This window comes from Euwallacea similis, chromosome 32 (assembly GCF_039881205.1).
Source record: "Euwallacea similis isolate ESF13 chromosome 32, ESF131.1, whole genome shotgun sequence".
NCBI lineage: Eukaryota > Metazoa > Arthropoda > Insecta > Coleoptera > Curculionidae > Euwallacea > Euwallacea similis.
Genome location: NC_089640.1, coordinates 848029 through 862309, shown reverse-complemented (window position 1 = coordinate 862309; position 14281 = coordinate 848029). Strand labels below are relative to the sequence as shown.

General features: G+C 36.0%; 1 protein-coding gene across 2 annotated transcripts in view; it reads left to right on the top strand.

Annotated features, from left to right (window-relative positions):
• The window catches only part of trol (terribly reduced optic lobes), a 154833-nt gene that overhangs the window by 130220 nt on the left and 10332 nt on the right, over window positions 1–14281 (top strand). For both annotated transcript variants that reach the window (XM_066404016.1, XM_066404017.1), the window contains 15 exons: window positions 196–624; window positions 1751–1918; window positions 1975–2681; window positions 2948–3153; window positions 3372–3677; window positions 4019–4176; window positions 6999–7173; window positions 7347–7501; window positions 7552–7949; window positions 8008–8270; window positions 8371–8554; window positions 9266–9499; window positions 9603–9775; window positions 10076–10171; window positions 10227–10421. In XM_066404016.1, the coding sequence (XP_066260113.1) occupies window positions 196–624; window positions 1751–1918; window positions 1975–2681; window positions 2948–3153; window positions 3372–3677; window positions 4019–4176; window positions 6999–7173; window positions 7347–7501; window positions 7552–7949; window positions 8008–8270; window positions 8371–8554; window positions 9266–9499; window positions 9603–9775; window positions 10076–10171; window positions 10227–10421 (3847 nt within the window). The remainder of the gene's footprint in view (window positions 1–195; window positions 625–1750; window positions 1919–1974; window positions 2682–2947; window positions 3154–3371; window positions 3678–4018; window positions 4177–6998; window positions 7174–7346; window positions 7502–7551; window positions 7950–8007; window positions 8271–8370; window positions 8555–9265; window positions 9500–9602; window positions 9776–10075; window positions 10172–10226; window positions 10422–14281) is intronic.

Sequence of the window (14281 nt, the reverse complement as noted above, 5' to 3'; positions counted from 1 at the left end):
TCTTTTTTAATATTTTATGTGCGTTTTTCATATATTTATCATCCAGGTGTTCAGAATTGCAATAAAATACTAATTTCGTTTTGTTTTACAATTGAAATTATTTGAGACCCCTGGTGTATCATTCACCTTCAATACTTTCTCAATATTCATTCACATAATTCTTTCCTATTTCCCTATGAATTTTGATTTTTATAGGCCAATCGCATCAACTTGCAATATTTCGCCAACCAAACCCAATCAACAAACGCTCCCCAAAGCTTCGAGGTTCCACTTTTAGAGCAATACTGGCAACGTAATGATGGAGTTAAGACTGACAGGGAGCACTTGCTCATGGCTTTGGCCGATGTCCAAGGCATTTACATCAAGGCCACTTATTACACTAACACCCAGGAAGCGGCTTTAATCTCTGTGTCTCTGGATACGGCTGTGGAGCATAATACCGGGCGGGAGAGAGCCTTTGAAGTGGAACAGTGCTACTGCCCTCCTGGGCACACAGGGTTGTCATGCGAAGATTGTGCATTTGGTTATACTAGATCAGATGAGGGCATTTATTTGGAGTTGTGCGTGCCGTGCGAGTGCAATGGATACTCCAATGAGTGCGATCCAGAAACTGGAGTTTGTAGAGTAAGTCATATGGTTTTTTATGTTTTTACCCAATAATCCGGAACGAAGCAAAACTTTGCGACATTTCATTAATAATGGAGGAAGTTTTTAAACGGAAGGTTATTATGAGTCCCTGTGACGTAATATTGTCGTCAGAGATGCATTCCGCCATGGATTAGTGTCTCATTTCATAAAAAGGGGCATCATACCTGAATCATTGGTTTTCTCTGGAGATTTTGTGATTCGTTTTTTTTTTTTGGGGCAGTTTTGCTAATTGAAGCTTTTTCCTTCGTCTCTGACTAATCTAAATAAAAATTATATAGGGTATTTTAAATCCGACCCTCACCATTGGGATTTGAGGACTAGAGGAAATACGAAGAAGTTTAAATGGGTGCAAAATTGCATTATTTACTGCTTGACCAAATGCCGTTTGAAAAATTTGAATTTTCCAAGTACTTCTGAAGATATCTGAAAAAACTAAAATTTGAAGATTCCGTTTTTATTTCTTTAGCGTTATTTGACAAGGAAGTCCAAAATCACAAGCATATTTTCATTGCCACTTTTTCTCAGCAACACGATGACGTTTTCAGATTTTCCATCTGACTATTTTTCTGGTAAAAAATTCAATGAGACTCCCATAAAAAAAATAAAGCTGAGGATGGTGGCCGAAAGACGAAACTTCGAATCAGTAATTACAAGCAAAAAAAAATTACAAATAACACAACACATGCACTTTTGTGATTTTTTTCATAATAGCTGAATTTCTATATTCTTTCGCGAATTCTCGCAGTCAGAAATCACTTTTGCGGATTTTGGTTTAGAATTGCGCTGTGAAGTATTAGCAATCAGTAAAGTTGAACTAAATGGGGAAACAAGAACAATGAGCAAACAAATATTTGATATCGAATAATTCTGTTTGGATTGCCAATGGTGACCAAATTGGTACAATCAATTTCGGAACTTTCCTAAATTAGGAATTATCCTCAGAAAATATATATGTTCTCAGTTGCTAATTTGTTCTTATTTTAAGATAATTTTCCTTTAGTTGAAATTTACTATTTATGTTATTAAGCATTTAAATTAACGAAATAAGTAGTAAACATTTTTGAATTCTCGGTGGAGTACTAAATTATTTTTTTCTTTCTAGAACTGTAGGAACAATACTGCCGGAGACCAATGCGACCAGTGCCTTCCTGGCTTCACCAGAGAGCCCAACCGTGGACAATGTGTACCTCACGGGCATTCAGTGCCCTGTAGCTGTGACCCCAAAGGATCAACTTACCTGGGATGTACCAATGGTGTCTGCCAATGCAAAGTAAGGGTCTTAATACTAGAACTAAGTATAAACTCCTTAACTTGTACTCCTAATAGGCAAATGTAGAAGGCCCTAACTGTGACAGGTGTCGTAAGGGCACTTTCGGCCTCAGTGCTGACAACATCGAAGGCTGCGAATTCTGCTTTTGTTCCGGAGTATCAACTGAGTGTAGTCAAAGTCAGCTTTACGTGGAACAAATTCCTGTGCAAATCACTGACGACCATGGATTTATCTTGACCGACCAATACTTTAGAGAGACCATAAAATCGGACTTCAAAACCAATTTAGCCATGAATGAGATCGGTTACAACTTCCGTCCAAGTATTAGAGAGCGCATGTATTGGTCCTTGCCCTCGATATTCACTGGAAATCAGATCAAATCTTACGGGGGAAAATTAGAGTATATGCAAAGATATATCGAGCTGCCTCATGCGAATTATTTCCTGGATAAGGATATTATTATCACTGGAAACAATGTGGTGATTTACTGGACCAATCCTATAGAACTCAGGCCGGAGATTGTGAATAGCGTGAGCGCTAGGATTCATCCCAGTGCCAATTGGAATAGATTGGATCAGAATAGAGCTCCAAAATCTGCTTCAAGGGAGGACATTTTGACTGTTTTAGCGAATATTGACACGATACTCATTAGAGCTACCCCATCTACTGATACCTCGAGTACATTCCTTAGCGATATTACTTTAGATACTGCCGTAGAAGTTTACACTGCCAAACCTTTAGCTACTAGTGTGGAAACTTGTAGGTAAGTTTTTTTTAGGTGACCCATTTCTGTTAGAGCACCCTGTACAAATAGATGCAAATGGAGCTCAAAAATTACAGAATCATCTGTCATCAGGTTAACATTCTTACTGGGTGGTTTCCCATATTTTCTCGGTTACCTTAGGTAGTAATTTTCAAAATATTATACCGTTCCAGAAGAGAATTTCGATCTCCATAATGCATTCCACAAACTTCTATACTTTCACGTTAAATAATACCGAACTAATTATGTGTTATTCGAACAAACAGATGTCCTCCAGGCTACAGAGGAACCTCCTGCGAATCCTGTGCTTCAGGCTATTATCGAGACCTATCCTATTCTGGCACGAACCCATTAGGATCCTGCAGGAAATGTCCCTGCACTGAAAGAGAGGAAAGTTGCCAGTTTGACCAATCCCTGCGAGGGGTTGTATGCTATTGCCTCCCCGGCTATACCGGACGGTACTGCGAGCAAAGTATGTATCGGAAATCTCGAGTTAGCATGGCATGATTTGGTTAGTTTTAACTCACTATTGCATGCGGGTTTTAGCACTTTTTTGAGTGGGTTTTCGTAGTATTTCCAGACAAAATTCAAATTGAATCCCGCCATGTAGTCTACATAGAAATCAAACTTTTTAGAGTTTGTTTCCCTCCTAGCTTAAAATAACCACCTTTATTTCATAATTTCCAATAGTTTCCCCTGCTAAGAGCACAAAGGTCCAGGTTGTAATGTCCCCACCTAGAGTGGTGGCCCCTATCGGAAAACAAGTGTTCTTTGTTTGCACCTACAGAACAGAAAAATTTAACCCAGATTTGCACATTATCATTGAAAACGAAAGCACAGGGCTAAGGACTGAAATCAAGGACTTGTTACATTACCCTGGGGGTGCACAGGCGTCCTTCTATGGGATTGTGGGGTGTGTGCGACACACCATACGATGCATAATAGAAAATAGGATTCACGAGCAATTAGGCTGGGTCGATGCGACCTTGATTCCAGGTTTGAATTGTTTCTGGAACGTACATCCTCGTAGAGCTTGATGTGATTTGAATCATTTTTAGAGTAGCCACTTTAATTAAGGGCGTATCTTGGTATAATCAGGAAATCAGTAACTCAGTAACATCGTGTCCATAATTCATTGTTGGCACTGTTAACATCAGTATCGTCTTCGTTTTTAATTCATAGTTATTGTTTTAGCTTGAAAATATGTGGTTGTTTTTTGTTGGGGTATGGGTTTGCCATGTATTTTCAGTTTTAGTTTTTTTGTAAATAATTTCGTAACTAATGACAATACTATCCTCGCTAGACCTTTAAGAAGTTGATTTGATGATATTTTTTAGCCGAGATCATAACCACAACCAGAAGACCAAATCATATAGATCCCACCCCGTTTCCACCCTCAATTGAGGTGGTGATCACAGGACATAACATCGAGATTTATCAGATCGGAAGCAGTTTGAGGCTTAATTGTTCTGCTATCTCGAGGATTTCTCAAAGTGTGAGTACCATATAACATTTTCATTTATGATCGATTTCTTAGGAAGTAACAATCCGTGTATTGGCTCTATACAGGGTGATTCACGTAACTGTTTCATTAGAAACTTTTGTACTTGTAACAAATTTAAATTCTTTATATTTGGGGGTTAAACTAATGTAGATACACTCTACTTTTTTTTAATATTTTGAAGGTCATATCACTTCCGGTTATACCGAAAGTCGAGGTCAACTTCCTTATTTCAAATGGAACCCCCAGTATATTTTTGCATTTTTGGAATCTAGTGATTAAGCTGATGAAATTCTTATTAGGTACTCCTATACCTAAACCTAACCGTTTTAAAGATATTTTGGTTTAAAAGAAAAATCTTTTTAAAACACAATTTCTATAAAATTTAAAATTCTCAGTTATTATTGAAACTGGCTTTACGAAAATTTGCTGACATGTTAACTAGATATGGTAGATTAGGTTAGTGTGAAAATTTTTTATAAATATCCTACAGGGTATCCAAAAAAACACGTTATATTTTAAGAACTTTGATGGCAAAAAAGTCGCTTATTTCAAATGGAACATCCCATATATTTTTATACGTCTAGAATCTAAATTTAATTCTGAATCGATTACTATTAAACGTCCTTATACCCAAAATTAACGCTTTTGCTCTAATTTGCGATTTTTTAATATTGTACGATAATAATTGTACATACATGGCTGCTTCCTGTAACATGCGTTAAACTGCTGAGCGAACTTATTAAATTGATAATTACATTAACTGCATTATACAAACGCATTTTACAGGAAGCAGCGATGTTCTTTTCAAAGCCGACTAAGATACTTACAATTATTATTGTACAATATTCAAAAATCGCAAATTAGAGCAAAAGCGTTAATTTTGGGTATAGGGACGCTTAATAATAATCGATTCAGAATTAAATTTAGATTCTAGACATATAAATATATATGGGGTGTTCCATTTGAAATAAGCGACTTTTTTGTTACCAAAGTTCTTTAAATATGATGTGGTTTTTTGGATACCCTGTATGATATTTATAAAAACTTTTCACATTAACCTAATCTACCATATCTAGTTAACATGTCAGCAAATTTTCGTAAAGCTAGCTTCAATAATAGCTGAGAATTTTAAATTTTATAGAAATGGTGTTTTAGAAAGATTTTTCTTTGAAACCAAAATATCTTTAAAACGGTTAGGTTTAGGTATAGGAGTACCTAATAAGAATTTCATCAGCTTAATCACTAGATTCCAAAAATGCAAAAATATACTGGGTGTTCCATTTGAAATAAGGAAGTTGACCTCGACTTCCGGTATAACCGGAAGTGATATGACCTTCAAAATATTTAAAAAAAGTAGAGTGTATCTACATTAGTTTAACCCCCAAATATGAAAAATTTAGATTTGTTACAAGTACAAAAGTTTCTAATGAAACAGTTACGTGAATCACCCTGTATTGTGGGTTGTATAATGAAAATTTTTAGCTTATTTTTGAAGTTGAACATCTTCGAAATCAAGAAAGATTCAATAAATATAGTATTATATATTCAGATAGGTGTATCCTTGGAAAATCCTACGAGGGGATCTAAAGTTCCATACGTTGCGCAAGAAAGTAACAGTGTCAGCAAAAAATCTTTTTTTTACAAAAAAAATTTGTTGCACAACTCTCCGAAAAAAATGATCTGGCCATATTTTTATACAGTAGCATATAGAACAACATGATAGCTCGAGATATATTTGGAGTATTTCCGCTTTCATACTTTATTCGATAAAAATATCGTTTTATCGAAAATATCGATTGCTTCGAGCACTGTGAGTAACATTTTTATTCTCACTCTTATCATGAGTGCATGCGACTCACATGAGATTTCAAGTACGTTTCTAGCAGTCCCAGGACGCATCTAACTGAATATGTTTCTCGCATTTAAGTGTTTTTCTTTTTTTCGGAGATATTTAATATCAAATATAAGCTACAAAATTTCATTATGCCTTTCGAAGTTTCAACAGATTAGTTCTTCGTTAAATTCTGATTTAGGCTTATTATGGGCATTGGCGCGGATAAACTAATTTTCACTTTTTACATGTAAAATATTTACTTAATTCATAAAAGAAAACAATTTGAGGATGTATGATTTGAAAGTAAAAACGTGTTCCTATAAATTAGATAAATTTCCTTTCTTGCTAGCAATTTGAGAGCAGCTTGGCGTATTTTAAGTAAACTTCTCAAAATTGATACGTCCCGAGTATAAAATGGAAATTTGCATATGTCAGACTTATAACAATTTCATAACAAATTTTACTTCAAAATGAATGTAAATGTGGCTTTGGAAGTCTTCAATTACATTACCGGTACGTTTCGAACTCTACGAGCTTTATTTCTATCAGAAGGCTTCTTGACAAAATTCAGTTTTTCAAGAATTAGTTTTAATTTAATTTAAAAAGTTCAAATTTTGACATATTTTTGTTGTTTTCTGTAATTGTTGAGCGTCCAACATTTTGTGAAAGTTTTTCTTTATGCATGATATAAATTTCTAAATTTTTCCCCCATAATAAAATCTACAAAATTTTTCCTTCAAATTAATTTGGCACCCCCGAATTTTGATATTTAAATTATTTTTTTACATTATTTTTAAGCACTTTTTAGGGATCTTTCACTAAAAAATGGCGGAAACTACATAGTTGAAATATTACTGTATAACGTAATGCCTTATCTAAATTTCTAATAAAAAAGAAGGCAATTTCACTTCATTGGAGAGGTCAAAACTATACAACAAAATGGTGAAATATCAATTTAAATACTTTTTATTTCCTTCAGACCCTCAGGGTTGATTGGTCCAAGGACAGTGACCGTCTGCCCTATCATGCCATAGATGATGGAACTGGAATTTTGCTGATCAGGAATTTAACAGCTTCGGACTCCGGTCGCTACATCTGCAGAGCTGATGATGGGTTCTCAGTGGTCACCGAGAGTATTGTCATTGTGGTAGGAGGTAAGCTAATATTTTTACTAATAAAATTCAATCTCACAACCCAAAATCATTGCTGTTTTCAATGCTCTCGTATGATAGTGAAATATAAGGAGGGCATGAACAAATCCGGTAATTAAACCTTACTAAAATGTCAAAGTGTTAATTTCACTTGCTTATCTTTCTTCCCAAAATAGAAGGATCTAGGGATGTAGCTCCAACCATGGTCCTCTCCGAGGACAACATCACAGCCAATGAGGGTCAATTAATCGAAATCCGCTGCTCAGCTACAGGAAACCCCTCCCCCGAATTCTTCCTTTCTCGTATAGACAGACAAGTTCTCAATCCAACTGTAAGTACCGCTCTCAATCATCCCTCCTCTGTTTGAATGACATCTTTCAGCACACCTTTGAAAATGGAGTATTCCGCATCTTACAAGCCCGTGCCACCGACGCTGGGCAGTACCAATGCACCGCAATCAACAGAGTAGGACAAGACTCCAAGACCTTCGAAGTCCAAGTAACTTCAGGTTCGATCATTCAAGTTAAAATTGACCCCCCGTATTTCGATGGCCAAACTGGAGATGAGATAGTGTTGAGGTGCATCGCTGAACGAGCTCAGAACATTCGCTGGTCTAAGGACAACGGGCCTTTGCCCTATCAATACAGGGATCAAGATGGGGTATTGATCATTCCCAATGCACAGCCCTCGGATTCGGGAAGATACATCTGCACTGCCACTTCCTATGATGGTACCAGAGGTTCTCAGTACTCTACTGTAAATATTCGAGGAGGCGGAGGGTATGAAAGTGAAGTTTTGTAATGTTTTTAGTACTGATAATGTGATTTTTATATAAAGAGTTCGTCCGTCTGTGAGAATTGTGCCAGATACTCTTACTTTGAGACAAGGAGAGAGAAGTGATGTGAAATGCGAGGCTTTAGGAGTGCCTACTCCTTCAGTGAAGTGGTCAAAAGTAAATGGAGTTTTGGGTGGGGGAGTGGAGCAGAGAGGAAACAATTTGCAGATCACTAATGCGAAAATTGAGAACAGAGGAGTTTATGTGTGCGTGGTTTCCAATGATTATGGTATGGAGCAAGCTTCAGCGCGCATTGAAGTTACTCGTAAGTATTACTTATGATATGTTTAATCCAACAGAAAAACAGAAGCAGGCAGGTTTCCGATATATGAACAAATTTTCGTCAAAGTACTTATTTTTCACAGGATTTGAGGCTCCCTTAGTACAAATACTTCCCGAAGGAGGCACCATATCAGTGACGTCAGGAAATACCGCCCAATTGCAGTGCAGGGTGATTAATGGATATCCAGCACCCACAGTGACGTGGAGTAGGGAGAATGGACGGCCTTTAAGTTCCAATGTAGAGATTTTGACTGGAGGAAATTTCAGGTGAGTACCAGTGATATAAAGTCCGGGTCAAGACATATTGGAATCAATTCGATTATCCAAGGAGAATTGAATGCATATTTTTGAAATTATTGGCTATACGTTGTTTTGAGGGCGTATACTCTCCCATATCACTAATAGCAGTTCAATAGATGTTTTGGTGTACGTTAGTATAACTGTCTGTATTAAATAAGGATACAGCTACTCTAAGAAGCCTCTTTTGAAATCTCTTTCTATCGACTGACCATGCAAATTATTCCCACACTACATAATAATATCCCAGTGCATATGTAGAGATGCAGCATGTCTTTAAATGACCGTATCACGTTTCGAAACATATACACAGAGAGAAAGAAAAATGCAAAAATTAAAATTAGAAAACTTCTGTCCCTAATCACTATAATAAATATAATGTAATATATCATAATAAAGCGTCCTGAGAACACTATATGGGAACACTATGCAGGGAAATTTTTGTGAATCTTTACCATTATGATCTGATATCAACCCTAAAAGTTCCAACAACCTGGTAATAATCAGAGTATGAATCAAATGATTTTAATTCAATCCCCTTTCGTAGTTACTCGTTTAATGTCGGCATTTACATATTAGTAGGAAAACTTTTGTACTTTCACCATGTTTGCCATGCTCGTCACTTATATTGCATATTTATTAATTTATTGATACGTTAAGTTCACAAAACTCCTTTTCCAGAATTATCGATATAACACCCACTGAAGGAGGAGAGTATGTGTGTTCCGCCACCAATGAGGCAGGAACCGCCACTGCGGTTGCCCACATCACTGTGTATATTCCACCACGTCTAACCACCACACCCAAACAGGATACAATCACAAAAGCTGTCAATGACCATCTTCAGTTGGCCTGCTATGGCACTGGCGAACCTCAACCCTCGGTGTCATGGGTTAAATCCACGTCTCCAGAATAGTGAGTACTTGCTCTTTGTACGATTTGTATAAACATTTTGTATGTGTTGTACACTTTTTCCCTGTTTTGGGCTACCTACTATAATATAATATTTGTTTCAAAGTTATAAAGTCGCTGTAGCCAGAGGTCCAGGAACATCTGATTCAGCTTTTATGGAATTTACTCATCTCAGACCTGATGATGCCGGGGTGTACGTTTGTATTGGTCGTAATGAAGCAGGGGTGGTCGAGAGGAGGGTTCAACTAGATATATTGCCCGAGCGCGGAGATAATCCAGGTAAAAATTATTATTTAAACGATTAAATTCACAGCTAATTTACTCATTATTTTACTATTTTTTATGGCTTTTTAACGCTTTTCTAATTTGGATTTGCTTTTTGCTTCTTGGAATTAGGACACTGGAAATCAGGTAGGAAAAATACACTTATTAAGAGACAATGTAACCGGATTTTCGATATTTGTTTCAGTAATTTCTGCCACAATCAAACTAGAACAAATGATTGAAATCTGTCGTTTACTATTTTTATTTTATTCTATTTCACGTTATTATATTCATTTATTATCAATATCGATTTAGGGGGTGATCAAGGTTTTTTCCCGTCAGACCACGTTCAGGAATTCGTCGCCATTACGGGGAATAGAGCTGAGCTCAGGTGCAGTGTCAATACTTCGCGTAAGTCTTTGCTAATAAAAACTTCATATCAGTGTAACATTTCATCCCTCATAAGATCCAGAAAATCAGTATTTCGTGGATTGGGTGAGACCCAACGAACAACACCTTCCACCTGATGCTTACTCCACCCAAGGTAATTTATTCATCGACAATGTGCAGCCTTCGGCAGAGGGAGAATATGAGTGCATCACTTACGAACTACCCCATAGGAATGTGTTATTTAGACTGAGAAGCAGACTAAGAGTACTCTGTAAGTGAAGATTTTTTTCTAACCAATTTAAGTGTTTAATGGAGGATTGTCATGGATATGCAATGTGTCCAGAATGTAGGGATTATTTCGGGAAACAAGGGAATAGTCTGAACAAAATGTCTTCTGAGGAATTAATTTAACTAGTTAAAATAAAATGCCGTTTGTTTCATTTTTGTTTTTGGAGTTCTGATGTTATTGACTATACACTGATATTCTTTTAATCTTAGAACACTTTTTAAAATCGTTATTTATTATATTTTTTGGCAAAAATTTTTTTAACGTATCTCTCAACAACTGACAACTTCTTTTACATTATGTTGCACTTCGAAATGTTGTTTCACCTCTAATTACCAAATTTTGTTAATAACTAAACCTTTTCATTTTTTTTAGACACGTTGTATCTATGGAAGATCCTCATTTTAGGTTTTTTGTGCTTCTTTTTTTCTAAAAAGCACCGCATCCACGGCTTGTTCTCTAATCTACCCACTTTAACAGTACTTTTCTGATTTATTGCAAACTAGCCGAAGAAGACATATGTGCACCCAGAGGTACTGTATGTTTTCGTCGGTTTGTTTCAGTAGAATGTTGTAATATCATACTGTAAGGTCTTCGTTATCATAATCCCATAAAACAAAATTTCGAGCTTTGACTAGCAAGGGATACTGTTGAGGGTTTTATGAAAACAAGACTGGAAATGAAATGCCAATCACGCAGTTCAAAGGTGTTTTATTGTATGGTTAAATCCAAGAATATACCTTTAGAAAAAGACTGACGTGGAATGGTTTAAGGGTATTCAAAATATATTTATGTTATAAGTTTCACAGTAGGCAACCAATTTTTTACTATTACATTTTAAATAAAAATGTTTCCAAAATTCTATTTATTGAACTCTCATTAATCTTATTAATTTTAAAAATTAATTTAAAAAGCAATTTATTTTAAAAATATATAGGATGAAAAAAAAGAACCAACATAGTTCATTATCGACGGAACCATCGAATAACGAAAACTTTTTTTTATTAGGGGCTCCTTTAGATCTACCCGATCTATGTTTTGAAACTATTATCACTAGTGCACCTTTGTCAGTTCTACGAAAAAATTATGCCAACGTGAAAATTTTAAATGAAGCACTCGGTATATTACTGCATCTCGGTATTGTTAAAATATTTCATATTCTCTGCCCTTTTCTAATATTAGAAATTTTTGGAGATTTTATCTTGGAAATATAGGTATGAGGGTTTATGTTTTGGATTGACATATCTTCCAAGCAGTTCCAATCAGAAATAATCAATTTTTACATTCCCGTTTGAACTTTTCGAGTAGAATTTAATTATGCAATTTGACGACTATTTACAGTTTTAATGTTTGCCAAATTAGGTACCTGTTCAGAATCCCTTTAAAGAGTTAAATCAGAAATATGAAAATTCATCGTATTAACTCAAACCGTTTGAAAGATGCAACAAGCCGAAACCCAAGCGCGGCCATATTTCATTCGAAAACTGTAGAAAGACAGAATATAATATAAATATATGTAGATAGAAAACAACATATTCTTATAAATTCTTAGAATTTTGACGTAATTTTAAAAATTAAAAGAAATAGTAGTTTTTTTTTAAATTGTCATGTTCTTATTCGCTGCCCATCGAACTGTGTACTTGTGAATGTATTTTTAAAAGCTCGATCATGCCAGGGATCCTCAGAATTAAAAAAATCATCATTCAACTTGTATATGCGCGATTGGCATTTTAAATAGAAATTCGTAGAGCATAGATATAATAATATATTAGGTCGTGTAGTATGAAATGAGTAGAATTGAATTGAAATTTTAGTCATTTTTTTTTCATATGAAATGTTTTTATTGTCAATCGAAATATGCACCACCATTATCAATACACTTCTGCCATTTAACGGGAAGTTCATTAATTCCCCTGCTGTAAAAGCCTGCAGGCCGGGAGTCGATAAACTCTTGGAAGGCAGCTTTAACAGCCTCGTCGGAGTTGAATATTTTCCCTACCAAGAAGTTATCCAAATTTTGAAAGAAGTGGTAATCAGTGGGTGCTAAGTCGGGTGAATACGGTGGATGACGAAGAGTTTCCAATTCCAACTCCTGTAGCTTGGCCAAGGTGACTTGTGCGGTGTGTGGCCGAGCGTTGTCGTGCAACAATAGCGGTGCGCTTCGATTGACTAATCTTGGCTGCTTAACCGTCAGTTGCCTCATCATTTCGGTCAGTTGCCGTCAGTAGACATCAGCCGTAATCGATTCACCAGGTTTCATGAAGCTGTGATGGATGACACCTGCGTTGGACCACCAAACGGACACCATAAGCTTCTTTTGATGAAGATTTTTTTTCGCACAATGTTTTGGTGGTTCATTTTGATCCAACCACTGCGATGAACGTCTGGTATTGTCGTATAGGATCCATTTCTCATCACAAGTAACAATCCGATTCAAAAATGGATCGTTATTATACCGGCACAACAAAGAAACACAAGCTTCGAGACGTCGTTCTTTCTGTATGTCGCTCAACTCATGCAGTACCCACTTGTCCAACTTTTTCATCTTACCAATTTCAGCCAAATGAATCAATATTGTTTTTTTGGTTACACTGAATATTAACGATAATTCGCTTGCACTTTGACGTGGATTCGCTTCCACCACAGCTTTCAGATAATCGTTATCCACTTGAGTTTCAGGTCGTCCACGTGGTTCATTTGTTAGGTCAAAATTGCCAGAACGAAATTTCACGAACCAACGAGATACTGTTTGCTGTGAAGTGACTTCAGTACCAAACACATCATTAATATTGCGAGCCGTCTGAGCTGTTGTGGTTCCACGGTGGAACTCATATTTCATTAACACGCGAATTTCACTATTTTGCATGGCTGCACAAAAATTTTTATAAAAATAAAAGTTTTCAATAATTTTTAACACTTTAAACTCTGATCGAAAGAGGAAGAATGTGCCTTTTCCACATAAAAAAGTCAAGTCCAAATATAGATTTAGAGTGAAGTTATTCGCAGTTGAATGTGGCATTTCGAGAATCTACTCATTTCATACTACACGACCTAATATAAGAGCATGTAGGTTTTCTCTGCGAAATGCATAGATATACAAGAATGTAAAGCTTTATTCATTTTAGAACTGAAATTGCTATTTCAGTCTTGTAACCTCCTTTTACCAGATGTTTGATTTCTTTTAATAAACTATTTTTAATGCGATATCTTCATGCCGGCTTGAGAAAATTGGCTGAAAATGCTGAAATAATAGACATCTAATCGACAGTTGCACCAAAGAGCGCCATAATAAAACAAAGACAGTCGGAAATGTCGGCTGTATTGTTGAGCTGAGTGCGTTTTGGTGCGGCTGTCCAAATTTGCTATGCGTTAGACTATAGCAATCGACTTGATAACTTTCTCTCTGTCAGTCTCACTCTCTTCTCTTCCTCAATTAATGACGAACAGCTAAAAACAAAGGAAGAAGGCAATGTAGCCTTACTGATATAAAAATAAAATATGCGCGAAACTTTCGGGAAACATTTCCCTTTCTTGATCTCTTAAGAGATACTCAAAGACTATAAATAACAAATCCAGGCGATGATATTCATAGACCACTTGAGAAATTGTGAAGGAGATGATTTAAATCCCGATTTTACGGCTCTATCTAAAATTAATGTAGTTCTTGAATCTGTGTGATTTGATTTTGCAATTATCCAAAATTTTCGCGATTGCCCAGTTTTGAAGAAATAGAGTCCTATCATATTTAATTTTTCCATACTTCACGGATCTGTAGATCCCAACAACTTGAGATGAAGGAGAGGGCAAAGAGCAACAGTTTCTACGTTCATGTTTTCATTTTGAAA